This window comes from Phyllobates terribilis, unplaced genomic scaffold (assembly GCF_046119375.1).
Source record: "Phyllobates terribilis strain yellow unplaced genomic scaffold, ASM4611937v1 Scaffold_4__5_contigs__length_816908805, whole genome shotgun sequence".
Classification (NCBI taxonomy): domain Eukaryota; kingdom Metazoa; phylum Chordata; class Amphibia; order Anura; family Dendrobatidae; genus Phyllobates; species Phyllobates terribilis.
Genome location: NW_027362764.1, coordinates 813,939,068 through 813,963,305, shown reverse-complemented (window position 1 = coordinate 813,963,305; position 24,238 = coordinate 813,939,068). Strand labels below are relative to the sequence as shown.

The 24,238-nt window shown below is 57.8% G+C and overlaps 1 protein-coding gene across 4 annotated transcripts in view; it reads left to right on the top strand.

Moving 5' to 3' along the window:
• Positions 1-24,238, top strand: part of CPSF1 (cleavage and polyadenylation specific factor 1) — a 61,570-nt gene that overhangs the window by 26,068 nt on the left and 11,264 nt on the right. The window contains exons 19-25 of one of the 4 annotated variants that reach the window (XM_073680134.1): positions 4,918-5,059; positions 12,779-12,957; positions 13,035-13,168; positions 16,906-17,053; positions 17,199-17,222; positions 17,776-17,979; positions 18,108-18,194. In XM_073680134.1, coding sequence (XP_073536235.1) covers positions 4,918-5,059; positions 12,779-12,957; positions 13,035-13,168; positions 16,906-17,053; positions 17,199-17,222; positions 17,776-17,979; positions 18,108-18,194 — 918 coding nt within the window. Of the gene's footprint in view, positions 1-4,917; positions 5,060-12,778; positions 12,958-13,034; positions 13,169-16,905; positions 17,054-17,126; positions 17,247-17,775; positions 17,980-18,107; positions 18,195-24,238 lie in introns of all 4 variants that reach the window. The other 3 variants (XM_073680131.1, XM_073680133.1, XM_073680135.1) reach the window with 3 other exon arrangements.

Genomic DNA, 24,238 nt, shown 5'->3' with positions numbered 1-24,238 from the left:
CTATATTCCTGAGGAATACCTAGAGTTTCAAAATTCTAACTAAAGTAATCTTGCAGAAAATAGAAAACAATTAACAGGGCGGGCCTGCGAGGCCCCAGGTATGCGTTCTATGGTTAAGGGTTATACATACACAATAGTCAGAGTTGCAAACACAATAGTAGGGGTACAAAAGATATACAGCAATTATTAAGAGTCTGGAAGGCCTGGCTTTCGCCAGAAGGGTTGCCACATGGGAGGATTGTGGGCCCTCTCTCTTTGTTGCAGGACTTCTCCCACACGACGTGTCGTCACGACCTCCCCGGGAAAAAGACACTGGGCTCTAGCTGCAGGCGCTCTTAGCCTCTCTGGGTCACTCCCCTTACTGCCCCCTGGTTGAGCTCAAGTCTCCACCACTGGTCTCTCACCTAAAAACTCCCCAAAACCTAAAATGGGCTATACCTCCTTAATGGATGGTCATCGGATCCAGCCAGGCCCCTGCTATGCGTGGATACTAAGCACTGAGGCCCTAGGGGCCCCTGCTGGGCTGTGCCGTGTATCTCCCTTTCCCTGGGCACGCTGGACTGTGCTGAAAGCCAGGGTGACATGGGTTTCCAAAATCTACTTGGTGTATCACTGGGGTGTATAGTATTCCCATAACTCTGTGTTGAATTATAATATCTGACACACAGGACCCCATGGCTTGGAGTCCACAGGGGGTTGTCCTGTGCAGCTCACAGCTGCTGTGAGGTATGTCACTCTCTGCCTCTCGGCCCCCTCTCTTGCAGGAGTGTTGAATTACACTGTACATTGAAGATCTCTATAATCCCCACCAAACAGGGCGCAATGATTGACATGGGATTATCTTGAATATTCTTCACAGGGAGGTGGGTCCTGTAGTCTGGTGGGGGGTCCTGTACTCTCCTCCTGAGAGTTGGGGTCCTGCAGTCTGGTGGGGGATCCTTTACTCTCCTTCTGAGGGTTGTGGTCCTGCAGTCTGGTGGGGGCGATCCCGTACTCTCCTCCTGATGGGCGGTCCTGCAGTCTGGTGGGGGGGTCCCGTACTTTCCTCCTGAGGGTTGTGGTCCTGCAGTCTGGTGGGGGATCCTTTACTCTCCTTCTGAGGGTTGTGGTCCTGCAGTCTGGTGGGGGCGATCCCGTACTCTCCTCCTGATGGGCGGTCCTGCAGTCTGGTGGGGGAGTCCCGTACTTTCCTCCTGAGGGTTGAGGTCCTATAGTCTGGTGGAGGGTCCCGTACTCTTCCCCAGTGGTGGCGGTCTGCAGTCTGGGGGTCCTGTGTGCTATATGATGGCCCCCTCCTCTAGCGACGTCCGCCGATGATGTGATGTTGGTTATTAATCAGGGTCTTAGTGCTGCTTGTTGCCGGGAGCCAATCTCCTGAGGACATCCGTCTTCTGTCACCTCGGCTGTTGGTCGCCCTGTCATGTCCACTCTCCTCAGCACGTGATGGGAATGTGCGGGTTCAGCTGTCTCCTCGCACTCATCCTAGCCCTAAATCTCAGCTATAGACTGCACCGTGAGAATAGATTCCCACGCTCAGACAGCAGGCCAATGAACAATCCAACAAGCTTTATTGAGGCTGGGAGAATATACCATCAAACGTAGCTGTAGTTCCTGGGAGTCAGTAATACAGAAAGGGACAAATATGGGGGCGCCACCCGGTAATCCAGCGCTGAGTACAATGCAACAACAGTCCCAGACTAAGTCCTCAAATCCAGCAGGGTGGCGAGAGATCACAATCCCACGTGGCAACGGATCTGCAATAGTCCAACGGATCTGCAATAGTCCAACGGATCTGCAATAGTCCAGCGGATCTGCAATAGTCCAACGGATCTCCAATAGTCCATACATGACACCGGGATCTGGCCTCAGCACAGGTCCTAGCCCTTCACACAGCACTAACTAACTGAACATGTGTCTTAGTGTCTTACATCCCCTGGGATCAGCCCCCTGGTTGAGGAGAGATACTCACACCGCACCCCCTTACACATTTACTACAGGTAACTGGAAGAATGAGGAATCTTCTAGAACTCCAGAAGCCCCCTACAGAGAGGAACAAAGACCCCCAGGCCCCCACTAGATGCAGGACAGAAAATGCTAATCTAGGCCTGAGTCCAGTATGGTCCATGAAAACAGGCTGGAGGGGGACACTGTCATGGTTGTGTCGCCACGAAGATCGTCACGATTGCACAGCCTGACTTCTCGCAGCTGAGTTTTTGGTGCTTTGTGTTTTTCGGCAGTGAGGGAGTTAACTCTCTCTCTCTGTGCTAGACGAGGTCCAGCCTCGCCCAGCTGCAATCAATGCTGCTGTAGTGAGACTCCTTCAAATGCCTGCCGGTCTGTTAGGGAAGTGTCGGTGAAAGCATTTCATGCAGACTAAAAGAGCGGATCGTGGTATTTGGAGTTTCAGAGCTAAGTGTATTTGGAGTGTTTTTTCCCTTCCTCGCTTTATCATTTATCTCCTTTCCCGTTGGTGTTCCCTCTGTTGTAGTTGTGTAGTTTTTGTATGCAAGGTGGTTTTGGTTTTACCCTTGTACTGTCTCGTTCGTCTAAGTACTGAGTGTGGGCATATTATTACCTGTCCCCTTTTGTTGTGATCAGGGGTCCTTCTCAGGACTAGATTACTTAGGTGCAGGGATCCTCAGGAGGTAGGGGTTACGCTGGCGGCCTGGACCTCTGTACCTTTAACAGTACCTCCAGGTTGAGGGATTAGTCAGGGCCCCAGCTTAGGGTCAGCTTAGGCCCCCTACCTCCAGTATACAGAGACAGCGTGACAGACACTCTGTTAGGCTAACTGCCCACGATGCAGAAATGCTGCATATTTTTTCTGCTTCTCCCTGGCAGGAAAAACGCGTGCGGATTGTACATGTGGATTGTGCGTGCGGATTGTGCGTGCGGTTTGTACATGTGGATTGTGCGTGCGGATTGTGCGTGCGGATTGTGCGTGCGGATTGTGCGTGCGGATTGTACGTGCGGATTGTGCGTGCGGATTGTGCGTGCGGTTTGTACGTGTGGATTGTGCGTGTGGTTTGTGCGTGCGGATTGTGCGTGCGGATTGTGCGTGTGGATTGTGCGTGCGGATTGTACCTGCGGATTGTACCTGCGGATTGTGCGTGCGGTTTGTGCGTGCGGATTGTGCGTGCGGATTGTGCGTGCGGATTGTGCGTGCGGATTGTGCGTGCGGATTGTGCGTGCGGATTGTGCGTGCGGATTGTGCGTGCGGGTTGTGCGTGCGGGTTGTGCGTGCGGGTTGTGCGTGCGGGTTGTGCGTGCGGGTTGTGCGTGCGGGTTGTGCGTGTGGATTGTGCGTGCGGTTTGTGCGTGCGGTTTGTACATGCGGATTGTGTGTGCGGATTGCGCGTGCGGTTTGTACATGTGGATTGTGCGTGCGGATTGCGCGTGCGGTTTGTACATGTGGATTGTGCGTGCGGATTGCGCGTGCGGTTTGTACATGTGGATTGTGCGTGCGTTTTTCCCGTCAGGTAGAAGCGTTTGTCAAGTGTTTTTGCAGCATTTCCGCATGCGGGTTGTTAAGCGATTTTATCATCACTTGGAAAGTGCTTGACAACTTGGTCACACTATATAAATCCATGCAACCGGCAACCGGCATATATAGTGTGACCAAGTAATAGTTAAAAAGAATAAGAATGGTAAAAAATAAAGATTATACTTGCCTTCCGATGGCCCGCGGTCTCCTTCTCCGCTCCGTCCGGTGTCTCGCGGTGGTGTGAGGACCTGCGAAGATGTCATTGAGTCATGTGACAGGTCACGTGACCGCCGACGTCAGCGGTCCCGTGAGCTGTCACATGACTCAATGACGTCATGTCAGGTCCTCACACCACCGCTAGCCGCCCAACGCACCGCACGCATCGCTGAGGAGGCCGGGGGCCATCGGAAAGTGGGTATAATCTCCTTAATTTTTTTTTTACAGTTTCTATGGTCCCGGGGTCTGGATGAGTCTCCTCTCCTCCAGACCCGGGTACCATCCGCACATTGAATCGCTTCATATCCGCTTGTGCACATGTAGTGATGCTAATATTATGCGATCCAATGCAAGTCAATGGCGGCAATTACACTGCGTGTCCACAAAATTAATGGACATGCTGCGTTTTTTTCCGCAATGATAATCCGCAGCATGGTTACAGCACATGTGGATTATCATTGGGGGGCATGGATTACCAAGCGTTTTTTAAGCGTTTTCGCTGCGGAAATTCCGCGGCAAAAAAACGCTTGAAAAACCTAGTGGGCACGCAGCCTTACACACGCCGCCCCTCCTGTCCCCCAGCCTGGGACTCGTTGCCCCCGCTCTTCAGCGCACGGAGGATGGGGATTCTGTACAGCAGACAAGGACCAAACTTATTAAAGTTTAAGCTTTTAAATAGAGCGACGCACAAATAAGCAAAACAGGTATGAAATAATAATGGAGACAGAAATCCCGAAATGTCGCCAGTGATTCTTCTGTCCCCTCGAGGGTGGGAGAGGTCTCTGGGTCACATCCAGCTCGGGCGGACCCCCAAATCTCTGCACCTTTCTATTGTGTCGCCATCTTTTATACGCCGGGTCCTGGGCTCAAGTTTGCAGGACGGCCTGGACTGTAATATGGAAATCGGTGACCGGACCATGGGCCACAAAGGACCCCCAGGCCGAGCTGTCAGGAATGATCCCCTGGGGTATCGGAGATGCGCCCCCTCTCCTGTAGTCTCTGCGACCCCCCCCCCCCTCATAGTCTCAGGAATGCTGCCCCCCCCCCCCTCATAGTCTCAGGAATGCCGCCCCCCCCCCCCCGTAGTCTCTGTGACGCCCCCCTCATGCTGAGATCTTGTAGCGGGGGTACATAGGGGTCCGTCATGTGAAGGGCGGCTTATACTGATGTTGCCATTTTCCTTTTTCTTAGTCTTTTCTTTGTTTTTCATCCTTTAGATTCTTCAGACCGGGCAGGAGATCATGGAGCTGGACACAAGTGGTTTTGTCACCCAAGGCCCCACTGTGTACGCCGGGAACATCGGAGACAATAAGTACATCGTCCAGGTGTCACCGCAGGGGATCCGGCTGCTGGAGGGGGGTGAGTGGGTACATCCGCGCCCATGCCACCAGGGGGGATACAGGGAAGCCTCTGCTGCAGAGATCACCTGTACATGAGGAATATACCACAGCCACCAGGGGGGATACAGGGAAGCCTCTGCTGCAGAGATCACCTGTACATGAGGAATATACCACAGCCACCAGGGGGGATACAGGGAAGCCTCTGCTGCAGAGATCACCTGTACATGAGGAATATACCACAGCCACCAGGGGGGATACAGGGAAGCCTCTGCTGCAGAGATCACCTGTACATGAGGATTATACCACAGCCACCAGGGGGGATACAGGGAAGCCTCTGCTGCAGAGATCACCTGTACATGAGGAATATACCACAGCCACCAGGGGGGATACAGCGAAGCCTCTGCTGCAGAGATCACCTGTACATGAGGAATATACCACAGCCACCAGGGGGGATACAGCGAAGCCTCTGCTGCAGAGATCACCTGTACATGAGGATTATACCACAGCCACCAGGGGGGATACAGGGAAGCCTCTACTGCAGAGATCACCTGTACATGAGGAATATACCACAGCCACCAGGGGGGATACAGGGAAGCCTCTGCTGCAGAGATCACCTGTACATGAGGAATATACCACAGCCACCAGGGGGGATACAGGGAAGCCTCTGCTGCAGAGATCACCTGTACATGAGGAATATACCACAGCCACCAGGGGGGATACAGGGAAGCCTCTGCTGCAGAGATCACCTGTACATGAGGATTATACCACAGCCACCAGGGGGGATACAGGGAAGCCTCTACTGCAGAGATCACCTGTACATGAGGAATATACCACAGCCACCAGGGGGGATACAGCGAAGCCTCTGCTGCAGAGATCACCTGTACATGAGGAATATACCACAGCCACCAGGGGGGATACAGGGAAGCCTCTGCTGCAGAGATCACCTGTACATGAGGATTATACCACAGCCACCAGGGGGGATACAGGGAAGCCTCTACTGCAGAGATCACCTGTACATGAGGAATATACCACAGCCACCAGGGGGGATACAGGGAAGCCTCTGCTGCAGAGATCACCTGTACATGAGGATTATACCACAGCCACCAGGGGGGATACAGGGAAGCCTCTACTGCAGAGATCACCTGTACATGAGGAATATACCACAGCCACCAGGGGGGATACAGCGAAGCCTCTGCTGCAGAGATCACCTGTACATGAGGAATATACCACAGCCACCAGGGGGGATACAGCGAAGCCTCTGCTGCAGAGATCACCTGTACATGTGGAATATACCACAGCCACCAGGGGGGATACAGCGGAGCCTCTACTGCAGAGATCACCTGTACATGAGGAATATACCACAGCCACCAGGGGGGATACAGCGGAGCCTCTGCTGCAGAGATCACCTGTACATGAGGATTATACCACAGCCACCAGGGGGGATACAGGGAAGCCTCTGCTGCAGAGATCACCTGTACATGTGGAATATACCACAGCCACCAGGGGGGATACAGGGAAGCCTCTGCTGCAGAGATCACCTGTACATGAGGAATATACCACAGCCACCAGGGGGGATACAGCGAAGCCTCTACTGCAGAGATCACCTGTACATGAGGAATATACCACAGCCACCAGGGGGGATACAGCGAAGCCTCTGCTGCAGAGATCACCTGTACATGAGGAATATACCACAGCCACCAGGGGGGATACAGCGGAGCCTCTGCTGCAGAGATCACCTGTACATGTGGAATATACCACAGCCACCAGGGGGGATACAGCGGAGCCTCTGCTGCAGAGATCACCTGTACATGAGGAATATACCACAGCCACCAGGGGGGATACAGCGGAGCCTCTGCTGCAGAGATCACCTGTACATGTGGAATATACCACAGCCACCAGGGGGGATACAGCGGCGCCTCTGCTGCAGAGATCACCTGTACATGAGGAATATACCACAGCCACCAGGGGGGATACAGCGAAGCCTCTGCTGCAGAGATCACCTGTACATGAGGAATATACCACAGCCACCAGGGGGGATACAGCGGAGCCTCTGCTGCAGAGATCACCTGTACATGTGGAATATACCACAGCCACCAGGGGGGATACAGCGAAGCCTCTGCTGCAGAGATCACCTGTACATGAGGAATATACCACAGCCACCAGGGGGGATACAGCGGAGCCTCTGCTGCAGAGATCACCTGTACATGTGGAATATACCACAGCCACCAGGGGGGATACAGGGAAGCCTCTGCTGCAGAGATCACCTGTACATGAATATACCACAGCCACCAGGGGGGATACAGGGAAGCCTCTGCTGCAGAGATCACCTGTACATGAGGAATATACCACAGCCACCAGGGGGGATACAGCGGAGCCTCTGCTGCAGAGATCACCTGTACATGAGGAATATACCACAGCCACCAGGGGGGATACAGCGAAGCCTCTGCTGCAGAGATCACCTGTACATGAGGAATATACCACAGCCACCAGGGGGGATACAGCGAAGCCTCTACTGCAGAGATCACCTGTACATGAGGAATATACCACAGCCACCGGAGAGGATACAGCGAAGCCTCTGCTGCAGGGATCACCTGTACATGTGGAATATACCACAGCCACCAGGGGGGATACAGCGGAGCCTCTGCTGCAGAGATCACCTGTACATGAGGATTATACCACAGCCACCAGGGGGGATACAGGGAAGCCTCTGCTGCAGAGATCACCTGTACATGAGGAATATACCACAGCCACCAGGGGGGATACAGCGAAGCCTCTGCTGCAGAGATCACCTGTACATGAGGAATATACCACAGCCACCAGGGGGGATACAGCGAAGCCTCTGCTGCAGAGATCACCTGTACATGAGGAATATACCACAGCCACCAGGGGGGATACAGGGAAGCCTCTGCTGCAGAGATCACCTGTACATGAGGATTATACCACAGCCACCAGGGGGGATACAGGGAAGCCTCTGCTGCAGAGATCACCTGTACATGAGGAATATACCACAGCCACCAGGGGGGATACAGCGAAGCCTCTGCTGCAGAGATCACCTGTACATGAGGATTATACCACAGCCACCAGGGGGGATACAGGGAAGCCTCTGCTGCAGAGATCACCTGTACATGAGGAATATACCACAGCCACCGGAGAGGATACAGCGAAGCCTCTGCTGCAGGGATCACCTGTACATGTGGAATATACCACAGCCACCAGGGGGGATACAGGGAAGCCTCTGCTGCAGAGATCACCTGTACATGAGGAATATACCACAGCCACCAGGGGGGATACAGCGAAGCCTCTGCTGCAGAGATCACCTGTACATGAGGAATATACCACAGCCACCAGGGGGGATACAGCGAAGCCTCTGCTGCAGGGATCACCTGTACATGTGGAATATACCACAGCCACCAGGGGGGATACAGGGAAGCCTCTGCTGCAGGGATCACCTGTACATGAGGAATATACCACAGCCACCAGGGGGGATACAGGGAAGCCTCTGCTGCAGAGATCACCTGTACATGAGGAATATACCACAGCCACCAGGGGGGATACAGGGAAGCCTCTGCTGCAGAGATCACCTGTACATGAGGAATATACCACAGCCACCGGGGGGGATACAGCGAAGCCTCTGCTGCAGAGATCACCTGTACATGAGGAATATACCACAGCCACCGGGGGGGATACAGCGAAGCCTCTGCTGCAGGGATCACCTGTACATGTGGAATATACCACAGCCACCAGGGGGGATACAGGGAAGCCTCTGCTGCAGAGATCACCTGTACATGAGGAATATACCACAGCCACCAGGGGGGATACAGCGGAGCCTCTGCTGCAGAGATCACCTGTACATGAGGAATATACCACAGCCACCAGGGGGGATACAGGGAAGCCTCTGCTGCAGAGATCACCTGTACATGAGGAATATACCACAGCCACCAGTGGGGATACAGCGAAGCCTCTGCTGCAGAGATCACCTGTACATGAGGAATATACCACAGCCACCAGGGGGGGATACAGGGAAGCCTCTGCTGCAGAGATCACCTGTACATGAGGAATATACCACAGCCACCAGGGGGGATACAGCGGAGCCTCTGCTGCAGAGATCACCTGTACATGAGGAATATACCACAGCCACCAGGGGGGATACAGCGAAGCCTCTGCTGCAGAGATCACCTGTACATGAGGAATATACCACAGCCACCAGGGGGGATACAGCGAAGCCTCTGCTGCAGAGATCACCTGTACATGAGGAATATACCACAGCCACCAGGGGGGGATACAGGGAAGCCTCTGCTGCAGAGATCACCTGTACATGAGGAATATACCACAGCCACCAGGGGGGATACAGCGGAGCCTCTGCTGCAGAGATCACCTGTACATGTGGAATATACCACAGCCACCAGGGGGGATACAGGGAAGCCTCTGCTGCAGAGATCACCTGTACATGAGGAATATACCACAGCCACCAGGGGGGATACAGCGGAGCCTCTGCTGCAGAGATCACCTGTACATGAGGAATATACCACAGCCACCAGGGGGGATACAGCGAAGCCTCTGCTGCAGAGATCACCTGTACATGAGGAATATACCACAGCCACCAGGGGGGATACAGGGAAGCCTCTGCTGCAGAGATCACCTGTACATGAGGAATATACCACAGCCACCAGGGGGGATACAGGGAAGCCTCTGCTGCAGAGATCACCTGTACATGAGGAATATACTACAGCCACCAGGGGGGATACAGCGGAGCCTCTGCTGCAGAGATCACCTGTACATGAGGAATATACCACAGCCACCAGGGGGGATACAGCGAAGCCTCTGCTGCAGAGATCACCTGTACATGAGGAATATACCACAGCCACCAGGGGGGATACAGGGAAGCCTCTACTGCAGAGATCACCTGTACATGAGGAATATACCACAGCCACCAGGGGGGATACAGCGGAGCCTCTACTGCAGAGATCACCTGTACATGTGGAATATACCACAGCCACCAGGGGGGATACAGCGAAGCCTCTGCTGCAGAGATCACCTGTACATGAGGAATATACTACAGCCACCAGGGGGGATACAGGGAAGCCTCTGCTGCAGAGATCACCTGTACATGAGGATTATACCACAGCCACCAGGGGGGATACAGCGAAGCCTCTGCTGCAGAGATCACCTGTACATGAGGAATATACCACAGCCACCAGGGGGGATACAGCGGAGCCTCTGCTGCAGAGATCACCTGTACATGTGGAATATACCACAGCCACCAGGGGGGATACAGCGAAGCCTCTGCTGCAGAGATCACCTGTACATGAGGAATATACCACAGCCACCAGGGGGGATACAGCGAAGCCTCTGCTGCAGAGATCACCTGTACATGTGGAATATACCACAGCCACCAGGGGGGGATACAGCGAAGCCTCTGCTGCAGAGATCACCTGTACATGTGGAATATACCACAGCCACCAGGGGGGATACAGCGAAGCCTCTGCTGCAGAGATCACCTGTACATGAGGAATATACTACAGCCACCAGGGGGGATACAGCGGAGCCTCTGCTGCAGAGATCACCTGTACATGAGGAATATACCACAGCCACCAGGGGGGATACAGCGGAGCCTCTACTGCAGAGATCACCTGTACATGAGGATTATACCACAGCCACCAGGGGGGATACAGCGAAGCCTCTGCTGCAGAGATCACCTGTACATGAGGATTATACCACAGCCACCAGGGGGGATACAGCGAAGCCTCTGCTGCAGAGATCACCTGTACATGTGGAATATACCACAGCCACCAGGGGGGATACAGCGAAGCCTCTGCTGCAGAGATCACCTGTACATGTGGAATATACCACAGCCACCAGGGGGGATACAGCGAAGCCTCTGCTGCAGAGATCACCTGTACATGAGGAATATACCACAGCCACCAGGGGGGATACAGGGAAGCCTCTGCTGCAGAGATCACCTGTACATGAGGAATATACTACAGCCACCAGGGGGGATACAGCGAAGCCTCTGCTGCAGAGATCACCTGTACATGAGGAATATACCACAGCCACCAGGGGGGGGATACAGGGAAGCCTCTGCTGCAGAGATCACCTGTACATGTGGAATATACCACAGCCACCAGGGGGGATACAGGGAAGCCTCTGCTGCAGAGATCACCTGTACATGTGGAATATACCACAGCCACCGGGGGGGAATACAGCGGAGCCTCTGCTGCAGAGATCACCTGTACATGTGGATTATACCACAGCCACCGGGGGGGGATACAGGGAAGCCTCTGCTGCAGAGATCACCTGTACATGAGGAATATACCACAGCCACCAGGGGGGATACAGCGAAGCCTCTGCTGCAGAGATCACCTGTACATGTGGAATATACCACAGCCACCGGGGGTGATACAGCGAAGCCTCTGCTGCAGAGATCACCTGTACATGAGGAATATACCACAGCCACCAGGGGGAGATACAGCGAAGCCTCTGCTGCAGAGATCACCTGTACATGAGGAATATACCACAGCCACCAGGGGGGATACAGCGAAGCCTCTGCTGCAGAGATCACCTGTACATGAGGAATATACCACAGCCACCAGGGGGGATACAGCGAAGCCTCTGCTGCAGAGATCACCTGTACATGAGGAATATACCACAGCCACCAGGGGGGATACAGCGAAGCCTCTGCTGCAGAGATCACCTGTACATGAGGAATATACCACAGCCACCAGGGGGGATACAGCGAAGCCTCTGCTGCAGAGATCACCTGTACATGAGGAATATACCACAGCCACCAGGGGGGGATACAGCGAAGCCTCTGCTGCAGAGATCACCTGTACATGTGGAATATACCACAGCCATCAGGGGGGGATACAGGTAAGCCTCTGCTGCAGAGATCACCTGTACATGAGGAATATACCACAGCCACCAGGGGGGGATACAGCGAAGCCTCTGCTGCAGAGATCACCTGTACATGAGGAATATACCACAGCCACCAGGGGGGGATACAGCGAAGCCTCTGCTGCAGAGATCACCTGTACATGTGGAATATACCACAGCCATCAGGGGGGGATACAGGTAAGCCTCTGCTGCAGAGATCACCTGTACATGAGGAATATACCACAGCCACCAGGGGGAGATACAGCGAAGCCTCTGCTGCAGAGATCACCTGTACATGAGGAATATACCACAGCCACCAGGGGGGGATACAGCGAAGCCTCTGCTGCAGAGATCACCTGTACATGTGGAATATACCACAGCCATCAGGGGGGGATACAGGTAAGCCTCTGCTGCAGAGATCACCTGTACATGAGGAATATACCACAGCCACCAGGGGGGGATACAGCGAAGCCTCTGCTGCAGGGATCACCTGTACATGTGGAATATACCACAGCCATCAGGGGGGGATACAGGTAAGCCTCTGCTGCAGTGATCACCTGTACATGAGGAATATACCACAGCCACCAGGGGGGATACAGCGAAGCCTCTGCTGCAGGGATCACCTGTACATGTGGAATATACCACAGCCATCAGGGGGGGATACAGGTAAGCCTCTGCTGCAGTGATCACCTATACATGTGGAATATACCACAGCCACCGGGGGGGTATACCGCAAAGCCTCTGCTGCACCTGCAGGTGGGGGGTGACTGTGGCTGGAGCTGTCAGTCTGTGGGGTCTGATTCCGGCCACTGGGGGGGCACCGCTCAGCCGCTCTCCGGTTGCTTTATCCTCCCTGTCTTGCTTGCAGTGAATCAGCTGCAGATCATCCCCGTGGACCTGGGCTCCCCCATCGTGTACTGTGCCGTGGCCGATCCCTACGTGGTGATCCTCAGTGCAGAAGGTCAGGTGTCAATGTTCCAGCTGAAGAGCGACACGTATGGAGGCAAAACCCACAGACTGACCCTGCAGAAGCCGGGCCTGCATTACGTGAGTATCCGGTGCGGTGCCGCCGTCACGCCGTCCAGTCACAGCCTGACCTCCAGTGCCTCCTCTGTCCTCTGCAGCAATCTAAGGTCATCGCTCTGTGCGTGTACCGCGACGTCAGCGGCATGTTCACCACCGAGACCCGGGCGTCACAGGCCAAGGAAGAGGGCGGCAACCTGAGCACGGCGGATGACAGCGTGATCCAAGACATGAGGTGAGCCCAGTGCCTGCCCCCTGAGTGACTCTTCTCCTCTGCTGAGCGGGTCACGTCCTCTGTACCTGCCCCCTGAGTGACTCTTCTCCTCTGCTGAGCGGGTCACATCCTCTGTACCTTCCCCTGTGTGACGCTTCTCCTCTGCTGAGCGGGTCACGTCCTCTGTACCTTCCCCCTCAGTGACTCTTCTCTGCTGAGCGGGTCACGTCCTCTGTACCTGCCCCCTGTGTGACTCTTCTCCTCTGCTGAGCAGGTCACGTCCTCTGTACCTTCCCCTGTGTGACTCTTCTCCTCTGCTGAGCGGGTCACGTCCTCTGTACCTTCCCCTGTGTGACTCTTCTCCTCTGCTGAGCGGGTCACGTCCTCTGTACCTTCCCCTGAGTGACTCTTCTCTGCTGAGCGGGTCACGTCCTCTGTACCTTCCCCTGTGTGACTCTTCTCCTCTGCTGAGCGGGTCACGTCCTCTGTACCTTCCCCTGTGTGACTCTTCTCCTCTGCTGAGGGGGTCACGTCCTCTGTACCTGCCCCCTGTGTGACTCTTCTCTGCTGAGCGGGTCACGTCCTCTGTACCTGCCCCCTGTGTGACTCTTCTCCTCTGCTGAGCGGGTCACATCCTCTGTACCTGCCCCCTGTGTGACTCTTCTCCTCTGCTGAGCGGGTCACGTCCTCTGTACCTGCCCCATGTGTGACTCTTCTCCTCTGCTGAGCGGGTCACGTCCTCTGTACCTTCCCCTGTGTGACTCTTCTCCTCTGCTGAGCGGGTCACGTCCTCTGTACCTTCCCCTGTGTGACGCTTCTCCTCTGCTGAGCGGGTCACATCCTCTGTACCTGCCCCCTGTGTGACTCTTCTCCTCTGCTGAGCGGGTCACGTCCTCTGTACCTGCCCCCTGTGTGACTCTTCTCCTCTGCTGAGCGGGTCACGTCCTGTGTACCTGCCCCCCGAGTGACTCTTCTCCTCTGCTGAGCGGGTCACGTCCTCTGTACCTTCCCCTGTGTGACGCTTCTCCTCTGCTGAGCGGGTTGCGTCCTCTGTACCTGCCCCCCGAGTGACTCTTCTCCTCTGCTGAGCGGGTCACGTCCTCTGTACCTTCCCCTGTGTGACGCTTCTCCTCTGCTGAGTGGGTCACGTCCTCTGTACCTTCCCCTGTGTGACGCTTCTCCTCTGCTGAGCGGGTTGCGTCCTCTGTACCTGCCCCCCGAGTGACTCTTCTCCTCTGCTGAGCGGGTTGCGTCCTCTGTACCTGCCCCCCGAGTGACTCTTCTCCTCTGCTGAGCGAGTCGCGTCCTCTGTACCTTCCCCTGTGTGACGCTTCTCCTCTGCTGAGGGGGTCGCGTCCTCTGTACCTTCCCCTTTGTGACTCTTCTCCTCTGCTGAGCGAGTCACGTCCTCTGTACCTTCCCCTGTGTGACGCTTCTCCTCTGCTGAGCGGGTCACGTCCTCTGTACCTTCCCCTGTGTGACGCTTCTCCTCTGCTGAGTGGGTCACGTCCTCTGTACCTTCCCCCTCAGTGACTCTTCTCCTCTGCTGAGGGGGTCGCGTCCTCTGTACCTTCCCCCTTGTGACTCTTCTCCTCTGCTGAGCGGGTCACGTCCTCTGTACCTGCCCCCTGTGTGACGCTTCTCCTCTGCTAAGCGAGTCACGTCCTCTGTACCTTCCCCTGTGTGACTCTTCTCCTCTGCTGAGCGGGTCACGTCCTCTGTACCTTCCCCTGTGTGACTCTTCTCCTCTGCTGAGCGGGTCACGTCCTCTGTACCTGCCCCCTGTGTGACGCTTCTCCTCTGCTGAGTGGGTCACGTCCTCTGTACCTTCCCCTGTGTGACGCTTCTCCTCTGCTGAGGGGGTCGCGTCCTCTGTACCTTCCCCTGTGTGACGCTTCTCCTCTGCTGAGCGGGTCACGTCCTCTGTACCTTCCCCCTCAGTGACTCTTCTCCTCTGCTGAGGGGGTCGCGTCCTCTGTACCTTCCCCCTCAGTGACTCTTCTCCTCTGCTGAGCGGGTCACGTCCTCTGTACCTGCCCCCTGTGTGACTCTTCTCCTCTGCTGAGCGGGTCACGTCCTCTGTACCTTCCCCTGTGTGACTCTTCTCCTCTGCTGAGCGGGTCACGTCCTCTCTATCTGCCCCCCGTGTGACTCTTCTCCTCTGCTGAGCGGGTCACGTCCTCTGTACCTTCCCCTGTGTGACTCTTCTCCTCTGCTGAGGGGGTCACGTCCTCTGTACCTTCCCCTGAGTGACTCTTCTCCTCTGCTGAGCGGGTCACGTCCTCTGTACCTTCCCCCTCAGTGACTCTTCTCCTCTGCTGAGCGGGTCACGTCCTCTGTACCTTCCCCCTCAGTGACTCTTCTCCTCTGCTGAGCGGGTCACGTCCTCTGTACCTTCCCCTGTGTGACTCTTCTCCTCTGCTGAGCGGGTCACGTCCTCTGTACCTTCCCCTGTGTGACTCTTCTCCTCTGCTGAGCGGGTCACGTCCTCTGTACCTTCCCCCTGTGTGACTCTTCTCCTCTGCTGAGCGGGTCACGTCCTCTGTACCTTCCCCTGTGTGACTCTTCTCCTCTGCTGAGCGGGTCACGTCCTCTGTACCTTCCCCTGTGTGACTCTTCTCCTCTGCTGAGCGGGTCACGTCCTCTGTACCTGCCCCCTGTGTGACTCTTCTCCTCTGCTGAGCGGGTCACGTCCTCTGTACCTTCCCCTGTGTGACTCTTCTCCTCTGCTGAGCGGGTCACGTCCTCTGTACCTTCCCCCTCAGTGACTCTTCTCCTCTGCTGAGCGGGTCACGTCCTCTGTACCTTCCCCCTCAGTGACTCTTCTCCTCTGCTGAGCAGGTCACGTCCTCTGTACCTGCCCCCTGTGTGACTCTTCTCCTCTGCTGAGCGGGTCACGTCCTCTGTACCTTCCGCTGTGTGACTCTTCTCCTCTGCTGAGCGGGTCACGTCCTCTGTACCTTCCCCTGTGTGACTCTTCTCCTCTGCTGAGCGGGTCACGTCCTCTGTACCTTCCCCCTCAGTGACTCTTCTCCTCTGCTGAGCGGGTCACGTCCTCTGTACCTGCCCCCTGTGTGACTCTTCTCCTCTGCTGAGCGGGTCACGTCCTCTGTACCTTCCCCTGTGTGACTCTTCTCCTCTGCTGAGCGGGTCACGTCCTGTGTACCTGCCCCCCGAGTGACTCTTCTCCTCTGCTGAGCGGGTCACGTCCTCTGTACCTTCCCCTGTGTGACTCTTCTCCTCTGCTGAGCAGGTCACGTCCTCTGTACCTTCCCCCTGTGTGACTCTTCTCCTCTGCTGAGCGGGTCACGTCCTCTGTACCTTCCCCTGTGTGACTCTTCTCCTCTGCTGAGCGGGTCACGTCCTCTGTACCTTCCCCCTGTGTGACTCTTCTCCTCTGCTGAGCGGGTCACGTCCTCTGTACCTTCCCCTGTGTGACTCTTCTCCTCTGCTGAGCGGGTCACGTCCTCTGTACCTGCCCCCCGAGTGACTCTTCTCCTCTGCTGAGCGGGTCACGTCCTCTGTACCTTCCCCTGTGTGACTCTTCTCCTCTGCTGAGCGGGTCACGTCCTCTGTACCTTCCCCCTCAGTGACTCTTCTCCTCTGCTGAGCGGGTCACGTCCTCTGTACCTTCCCCTGTGTGACTCTTCTCCTCTGCTGAGCGGGTCACGTCCTCTGTACCTTCCCCTGTGTGACTCTTCTCCTCTGCTGAGCGGGTCACGTCCTGTGTGCCGCTGATCTCTGGATCTCTTTTGCAGTCACTCGGTGGACGATGAGGACGAGATGCTTTATGGCGACTCTGGATTCCTGTCCAGCCCCAGTAAAGAGGAGCCGCGCCGGAGTAATGCCCCCTCTGACAGGGAATCCTCCCAGCACAAGGTCGAGCCCACCCACTGGTGTGTCCTGGTGAGAGGACAGCGGAGTAATGGAGGTGAGAGACAGCGGGGTAATGGAGGTGAGAGACAGCGGGGTAATGGAGGTGAGAGACAGCGGAGTAATGGAGGTGAGAGACAGCGGAGTAATGGAGGTGAGAGACAGCGGGGTAATGGAGGTGAGAGACAGCGGAGTAATGGAGGTGAGAGACAGCGGAGTAATGGAGGTGAGAGACAGCGGAGTAATGGGGGTGAGAGACAGCGGAGTAATGGGGGTGAGAGACAGCGGAGTAATGGGGGTGAGAGACAGCGGAGTAATGGGGGTGAGAGACAGCGGAGTAATGGGGGTGAGAGACAGCGGAGTAATGGGGGTGAGAGACAGCGGAGTAATGGGGGTGAGAGACAGCGGCGTAATGGGGGTGAGAGACAGCGGCGTAATGGGGGTGAGAGACAGCGGCGTAATGGGGGTGAGAGACAGCGGCGTAATGGGGGCGAGAGACAGCGAGGTAATGGGGGTGAGAGGCGCTTTTCAGGATGTGTCTGCAGCTCCTCACACCACGACCCCGGGAGGCGACTGATGCATCAGTAGTGCGCCCCATGTGTGTATGTTCTGGATGAGGTGCGGTCGTGCCCCCGGCGCCCCCCCCCCCCCCCCTGCCTTCTGTTGTGCCCCCGGCGGCCACCCCCCCCCGCCTGCTGTCTTGCCCCCGTTGCGCACACTGGCCACGGTCTTACGTCGTCTCTCCTTCCTATCAGATTTACCAGCTTCCTGAATGGCGCCTGGTGTTTCTGGTGAAGAACTTCCCCATGGGGCAGCGGGTCCTTGTGGACAGTTCTTCTGGCCAGACATGTGCCCAAGGGGAAAGCCGGAAAGAAGACGCCCGGCAGGATGAGATGCCATTGGTCAAAGAGGTGTTGCTGGTCGGGCTCGGAAACCGCCAGAGTCGGCCATACTTGTTGGTGAGTAGTGAGTCTGCCGCACTGTAGGTGGCGCACGTCTGCCCCCGCCGGCCCTCCCGTGACGCATGGTGCCCATTTCATCTTCCATATCGGACAGTAACCCGGTGCTGTGCTCTCCCTTCCATCAGGTCCTCGTAGATGTAGAGCTGATGATTTATGAGGCGTTTCCTCTTTCTCATGGAGGACAAGGAAACCTGAAAGTTCGTTTTAAGAAGGTTAGAAATGCAGTGCTCTGCTTCATATATTATACCTCTGCTCTCTGGCCTCCTCCTCCCCTGCTCTCTGGCCTCCTCCTCCCCCGCTCTCTGGCCTCCTCCTCCCCCGCTCTCTGGCCTCCTCCTCCCCCGCTCTCTGGCCTCCTCCTCCCCCGCTCTCTGGCCTCCTCCTCCCCCGCTCTCTGGCCTCCTCCTCCCCCCTCCCTCCCCCTCTTACTCTCTGGCCTCCTTCCTCCCTCCCCTTCTTACTCTCTGGCCTCCTTCCTCCCTCCCCTTCTTACTCTCTGGCCTCCTTCCTCCCTCCCCCTCTTACTCTCTGGCCTCCTCCCTCCCTCTGCCTCTTACTCTCTGGCCTCCTCCCTCCCTCCCTCTGCCTCTTACTCTCTGGCCTCCTCCTCCCTCCCTCTGCCTCTGACTCTCTGCTTGCCTCCTCCCCCTCCCTCTGCCTCTTACTCTCTGGCCTCCTCCCTCCCTCCCTCCCTCTGCCTCTTACTCTCTGGCCTCCTCCCTCCCTCCCTCCCTCTGCCTCTTACTCTCTGGCCTCCTCCCTCCCTCCCTCCCTCTGCCTCTTACTCTCTGGCCTCCTCCCTCCCTCCCTCCCTCTGCCTCTTACTCTCTGGCCTCCTCCCTCCCTCCCTCCCTCTGCCTCTTACTCTCTGGCCTCCTCCCTCCCTCCCTCCCTCTGCCTCTTACTCTCTGGCCTCCTCCCTCCCTCCCTCCCTCTGCCTCTTACTCTCTGGCCTCCTCCCTCCCTCCCTCTGCCTCTTACTCTCTGGCCTCCTCCCTCCCTCTGCCTCTTACTCTCTGGCCTCCTCCCTCCCTCCCTCCCTCTGCCTCTTACTCTCTGGCCTCCTCCCTCCCTCTGCCTCTTACTCTCTGGCCTCCTCCCTCCCTCTGCCTCTTACTCTCTGGCCTCCTCCCTCCCTCCCTCTGCCTCTTACTCTCTGGCCTCCTCCCTCCCTCCCTCTGCCTCTTACTCTCTGGCCTCCTCCCTCCCTCCCTCTGCCTCTTACTCTCTGGCCTCCTCCCTCCCTCCCTCTGCCTCTTACTCTCTGGCCTCCTCCCTCTGCCTCTTACTCTCTGGCCTCCTCCCTCCCTCCCTCTGCCTCTTACTCTCTGGCCTCCTCCCTCCCTCCCTCTGCCTCTTACTCTCTGGCCTCCTCCCTCCCTCCCTCTGCCTCTTACTCTCTGGCCTCCTCCCTCCCTCCCTCTGCCTCTTACTCTCTGGCCTCCTCCCTCTGCCTCTTACTCTCTGGCCTCCTCCCTCTGCCTCTTACTCTCTGGCCTCCTCCCTCCCTCCCTCTGCCTCTTACTCTCTGGCCTCCTCCCTCCCTCCCTCTGCCTCTTACTCTCTGGCCTCCTCCCTCCCTCCCTCTGCCTCTTACTCTCTGGCCTCCTCCCTCTCTCCTCCCTCTGCCTCTTACTCTCTGGCCTCCTCCCTCCCTCCCTCCCTCTGCCTCTTACTCTCTGGCCTCCTCCCTCTCTCCCTCCCTCTGCCTCTTACTCTCTGGCCTCCTCCCTCTCTCCCTCCCTCTGCCTCTTACTCTCTGGCCGCCTCCCTCTCTCCCTCCCTCTGCCTCTTACTCTGGCCGCCTCCCTCCCTCTGCCTCTTACTCTCTGGCCGCCTCCCTCCCTCTGCCTCTTACTCTCTGGCCTCCTCCCTCCCTCTGCCTCTTACTCTCTGGCCTCCTCCCTCTCTCCCTCCCTCTGCCTCTTACTCTCTGGCCTCCTCCCTCTCCTCCCTCCCTCTGCCTCTTACTCTCTCCTCCTCCCTCTCTCCCTCCCTCTGCCTCTTACTCTCTGGCCTCCTCCCTCCCTCCCTCCCTCTGCCTCTTACTCTCTGGCCTCCTCCCTCCCTCCCTCCCTCTGCCTCTTACTCTCTGGCCTCCTCCCTCCCTCCCTCCCTCTGCCTCTTACTCTCTGGCCTCCTCCCTCCCTCCCTCCCTCTGCCTCTTACTCTCTGGCCTCCTCCCTCCCTCCCTCCCTCTGCCTCTTACTCTCTGGCCTCCTCCCTCCCTCCCTCCCTCTGCCTCTTACTCTCTGGCCTCCTCCCTCCCTCTGCCTCTTACTCTCTGGCCTCCTCCCTCCCTCTGCCTCTTACTCTCTGGCCTCCTCCCTCTCTCCCTCCCTCTGCCTCTTACTCTCTGGCCTCCTCCCTCTCTCCCTCCCTCTGCCTCTTACTCTCTGGCCTCCTCCCTCCCTCCCTCCCTCTGCCTCTTACTCTCTGGCCTCCTCCCTCCCTCTGCCTCTTACTCTCTGGCCTCCTCCCTCCCTCCCTCTGCCTCTTACTCTCTGGCCTCCTCCCTCCCTCCCTCTGCCTCTTACTCTCTGGCCTCCTCCCTCTGCCTCTTACTCTCTGGCCTCCTCCCTCCCTCCCTCTGCCTCTTACTCTCTGGCCTCCTCCCTCCCTCCCTCTGCCTCTTACTCTCTGGCCTCCTCCCTCTCTCCCTCCCTCTGCCTCTTACTCTCTGGCCTCCTCCCTCCCTCCCTCCCTCTGCCTCTTACTCTCTGGCCTCCTCCCTCTCTCCCTCCCTCTGCCTCTTACTCTCTGGCCGCCTCCCTCTCTCCCTCCCTCTGCCTCTTACTCTGGCCGCCTCCCTCCCTCTGCCTCTTACTCTCTGGCCGCCTCCCTCCCTCTGCCTCTTACTCTCTGGCCTCCTCCCTCCCTCTGCCTCTTACTCTCTGGCCTCCTCCCTCTCTCCCTCCCTCTGCCTCTTACTCTCTGGCCTCCTCCCTCTCTCCCTCCCTCTGCCTCTTACTCTCTGGCCTCCTCCCTCCCTCTGCCTCTTACTCTCTGGCCTCCTCCCTCCCTCCCTCTGCCTCTTACTCTCTGGCCTCCTCCCTCCCTCCCTCTGCCTCTTACTCTCTGGCCTCCTCCCTCCCTCCCTCTGCCTCTTACTCTCTGGCCTCCTCCCTCCCTCCCTCTGCCTCTTACTCTCTGGCCTCCTCCCTCCCTCCCTCTGCCTCTTACTCTCTGGCCTCCTCCCTCCCTCCCTCTGCCTCTTACTCTCTGGCCTCCTCCCTCCCTCCCTCTGCCTCTTACTCTCTGGCCTCCTCCCTCCCTCCCTCTGCCTCTTACTCTCTGGCCTCCTCCCTCCCTCCCTCCCTCTGCCTCTTACTCTCTGGCCTCCTCCCTCCCTCCCTCCCTCTGCCTCTTACTCTCTGGCCTCCTCCCTCCCTCCCTCCCTCTGCCTCTTACTCTCTGGCCTCCTCCCTCCCTCCCTCCCTCCCTCTGCCTCTTACTCTCTGGCCTCCTCCCTCCCTCCCTCCCTCCCTCTGCCTCTTACTCTCTGGCCTCCTCCCTCCCTCCCTCCCTCTGCCTCTTACTCTCTGGCCTCCTCCCTCCCTCCCTCTGCCTCTTACTCTCTGGCCTCCTTCCTCCCTCTGCCTCTTACTCTCTGGCCTCCTCCCTCCCTCCCTCTGCCTCTTACTCTCTGGCCTCCTCCCTCCCTCTGCCTCTTACTCTCTGGCCTCCTCCCTCCCTCTGCCTCTTACTCTCTGGCCTCCTCCCTCCCTCTGCCTCTTACTCTCTGGCCTCCTCCCTCCCTCCCTCTGCCTCTTACTCTCTGGCCTCCTCCCTCCCTCCCTCTGCCTCTTACTCTCTGGCCTCCTCCCTCCCTCCCTCTGCCTCTTACTCTCTGGCCTCCTCCCTCCCTCCCTCTGCCTCTTACTCTCTGGCCTCCTCCCTCTGCCTCTTACTCTCTGGCCTCCTCCCTCCCTCCCTCTGCCTCTTACTCTCTGGCCTCCTCCCTCCCTCCCTCTGCCTCTTACTCTCTGGCCTCCTCCCTCCCTCCCTCTGCCTCTTACTCTCTGGCCTCCTCCCTCCCTCCCTCTGCCTCTTACTCTCTGGCCTCCTCCCTCCCTCCCTCTGCCTCTTACTCTCTGGCCTCCTCCCTCCCTCCCTCTGCCTCTTACTCTCTGGCCTCTCCTCTCCCTCTGCCTCTTACTCTCTGGCCTCCTCCCTTCTGCCTCTTACTCTCTGGCCTCCTCCCTCTGCCTCTTACTCTCTGGCCTCCTCCCTCTGCCTCTTACTCTCTGGCCTCCTCCCTCCCTCCCTCTGCCTCTTACTCTCTGGCCTCCTCCCTCCCTCCCTCTGCCTCTTACTCTCTGGCCTCCTCCCTCCCTCCCTCTGCCTCTTACTCTCTGGCCTCCTCCCTCCCTCCCTCTGCCTCTTACTCTCTGGCCTCCTCCCTCTCTCCCTCCCTCTGCCTCTTACTCTCTGGCCTCCTCCCTCCCTCCCTCTGCCTCTTACTCTCTGGCCTCCTCCCTCTCTCCCTCCCTCTGCCTCTTACTCTCTGGCCTCCTCCCTCTCTCCCTCCCTCTGCCTCTTACTCTCTGGCCGCCTCCCTCTCTCCCTCCCTCTGCCTCTTACTCTGGCCGCCTCCCTCCCTCTGCCTCTTACTCTCTGGCCGCCTCCCTCCCTCTGCCTCTTACTCTCTGGCCTCCTCCCTCCCTCTGCCTCTTACTCTCTGGCCTCCTCCCTCTCTCCCTCCCTCTGCCTCTTACTCTCTGGCCTCCTCCCTCTCTCCCTCCCTCTGCCTCTTACTCTCTGGCCTCCTCCCTCCCTCCCTCCCTCTGCCTCTTACTCTCTGGCCTCCTCCCTCCCTCCCTCCCTCTGCCTCTTACTCTCTGGCCTCCTCCCTCCCTCCCTCCCTCTGCCTCTTACTCTCTGGCCTCCTCCCTCCCTCCCTCCCTCTGCCTCTTACTCTCTGGCCTCCTCCCTCCCTCCCTCCCTCTGCCTCTTACTCTCTGGCCTCCTCCCTCCCTCCCTCCCTCTGCCTCTTACTCTCTGGCCTCCTCCTCCCTCTGCCTCTTACTCTCTGGCCTCCTCCCTCCCTCTGCCTCTTACTCTCTGGCCTCCTCCCTCTCTCCCTCCCTCTGCCTCTTACTCTCTGGCCTCCTCCCTCTCTCCCTCCCTCTGCCTCTTACTCTCTGGCCTCCTCCCTCCCTCCCTCCCTCTGCCTCTTACTCTCTGGCCTCCTCCCTCCCTCTGCCTCTTACTCTCTGGCCTCCTCCCTCCCTCCCTCTGCCTCTTACTCTCTGGCCTCCTCCCTCCCTCCCTCTGCCTCTTACTCTCTGGCCTCCTCCCTCTGCCTCTTACTCTCTGGCCTCCTCCCTCCCTCCCTCTGCCTCTTACTCTCTGGCCTCCTCCCTCCCTCCCTCTGCCTCTTACTCTCTGGCCTCCTCCCTCCCTCCCTCTGCCTCTTACTCTCTGGCCTCCTCCCTCTCTCCCTCCCTCTGCCTCTTACTCTCTGGCCTCCTCCCTCCCTCCCTCTGCCTCTTACTCTCTGGCCTCCTCCCTCTCTCCCTCCCTCTGCCTCTTACTCTCTGGCCGCCTCCCTCTCTCCCTCCCTCTGCCTCTTACTCTGGCCGCCTCCCTCCCTCTGCCTCTTACTCTCTGGCCGCCTCCCTCCCTCTGCCTCTTACTCTCTGGCCTCCTCCCTCCCTCTGCCTCTTACTCTCTGGCCTCCTCCTCTCTCCCTCCCTCTGCCTCTTACTCTCTGGCCTCCTCCCTCTCTCCCTCCCTCTGCCTCTTACTCTCTGGCCTCCTCCCTCCCTCCCTCCCTCCCTCTGCCTCTTACTCTCTGGCCTCCTCCCTCCCTCTGCCTCTTACTCTCTGGCCTCCTCCCTCTCTCCCTCCCTCTGCCTCTTACTCTCTGGCCTCCTCCCTCCCTCTGCCTCTTACTCTCTGGCCTCCTCCCTCCCTCCCTCTGCCTCTTACCCTCTGGCCTCCTCCCTCTCTCCCTCCCTCTGCCTCTTACTCTCTGGCCTCCTCCCTCCCTCCCTCCCTCTGCCTCTTACTCTCTGGCCTCCTCCCTCCCTCCCTCCCTCCCTCTGCCTCTTACCCTCTGGCCTCCTCCCTCCCTCTGCCTCTTACTCTCTGGCCTCCTCCCTCTCTCCCTCCCTCTGCCTCTTACTCTCTGGCCTCCTCCCTCCCTCCCTCCCTCCCTCCCTCTGCCTCTTACCCTCTGGCCTCCTCCCTCTCTCCCTCCCTCTGCCTCTTACCCTCTGGCCTCCTCCCTCTCTCCCTCCCTCTGCCTCTT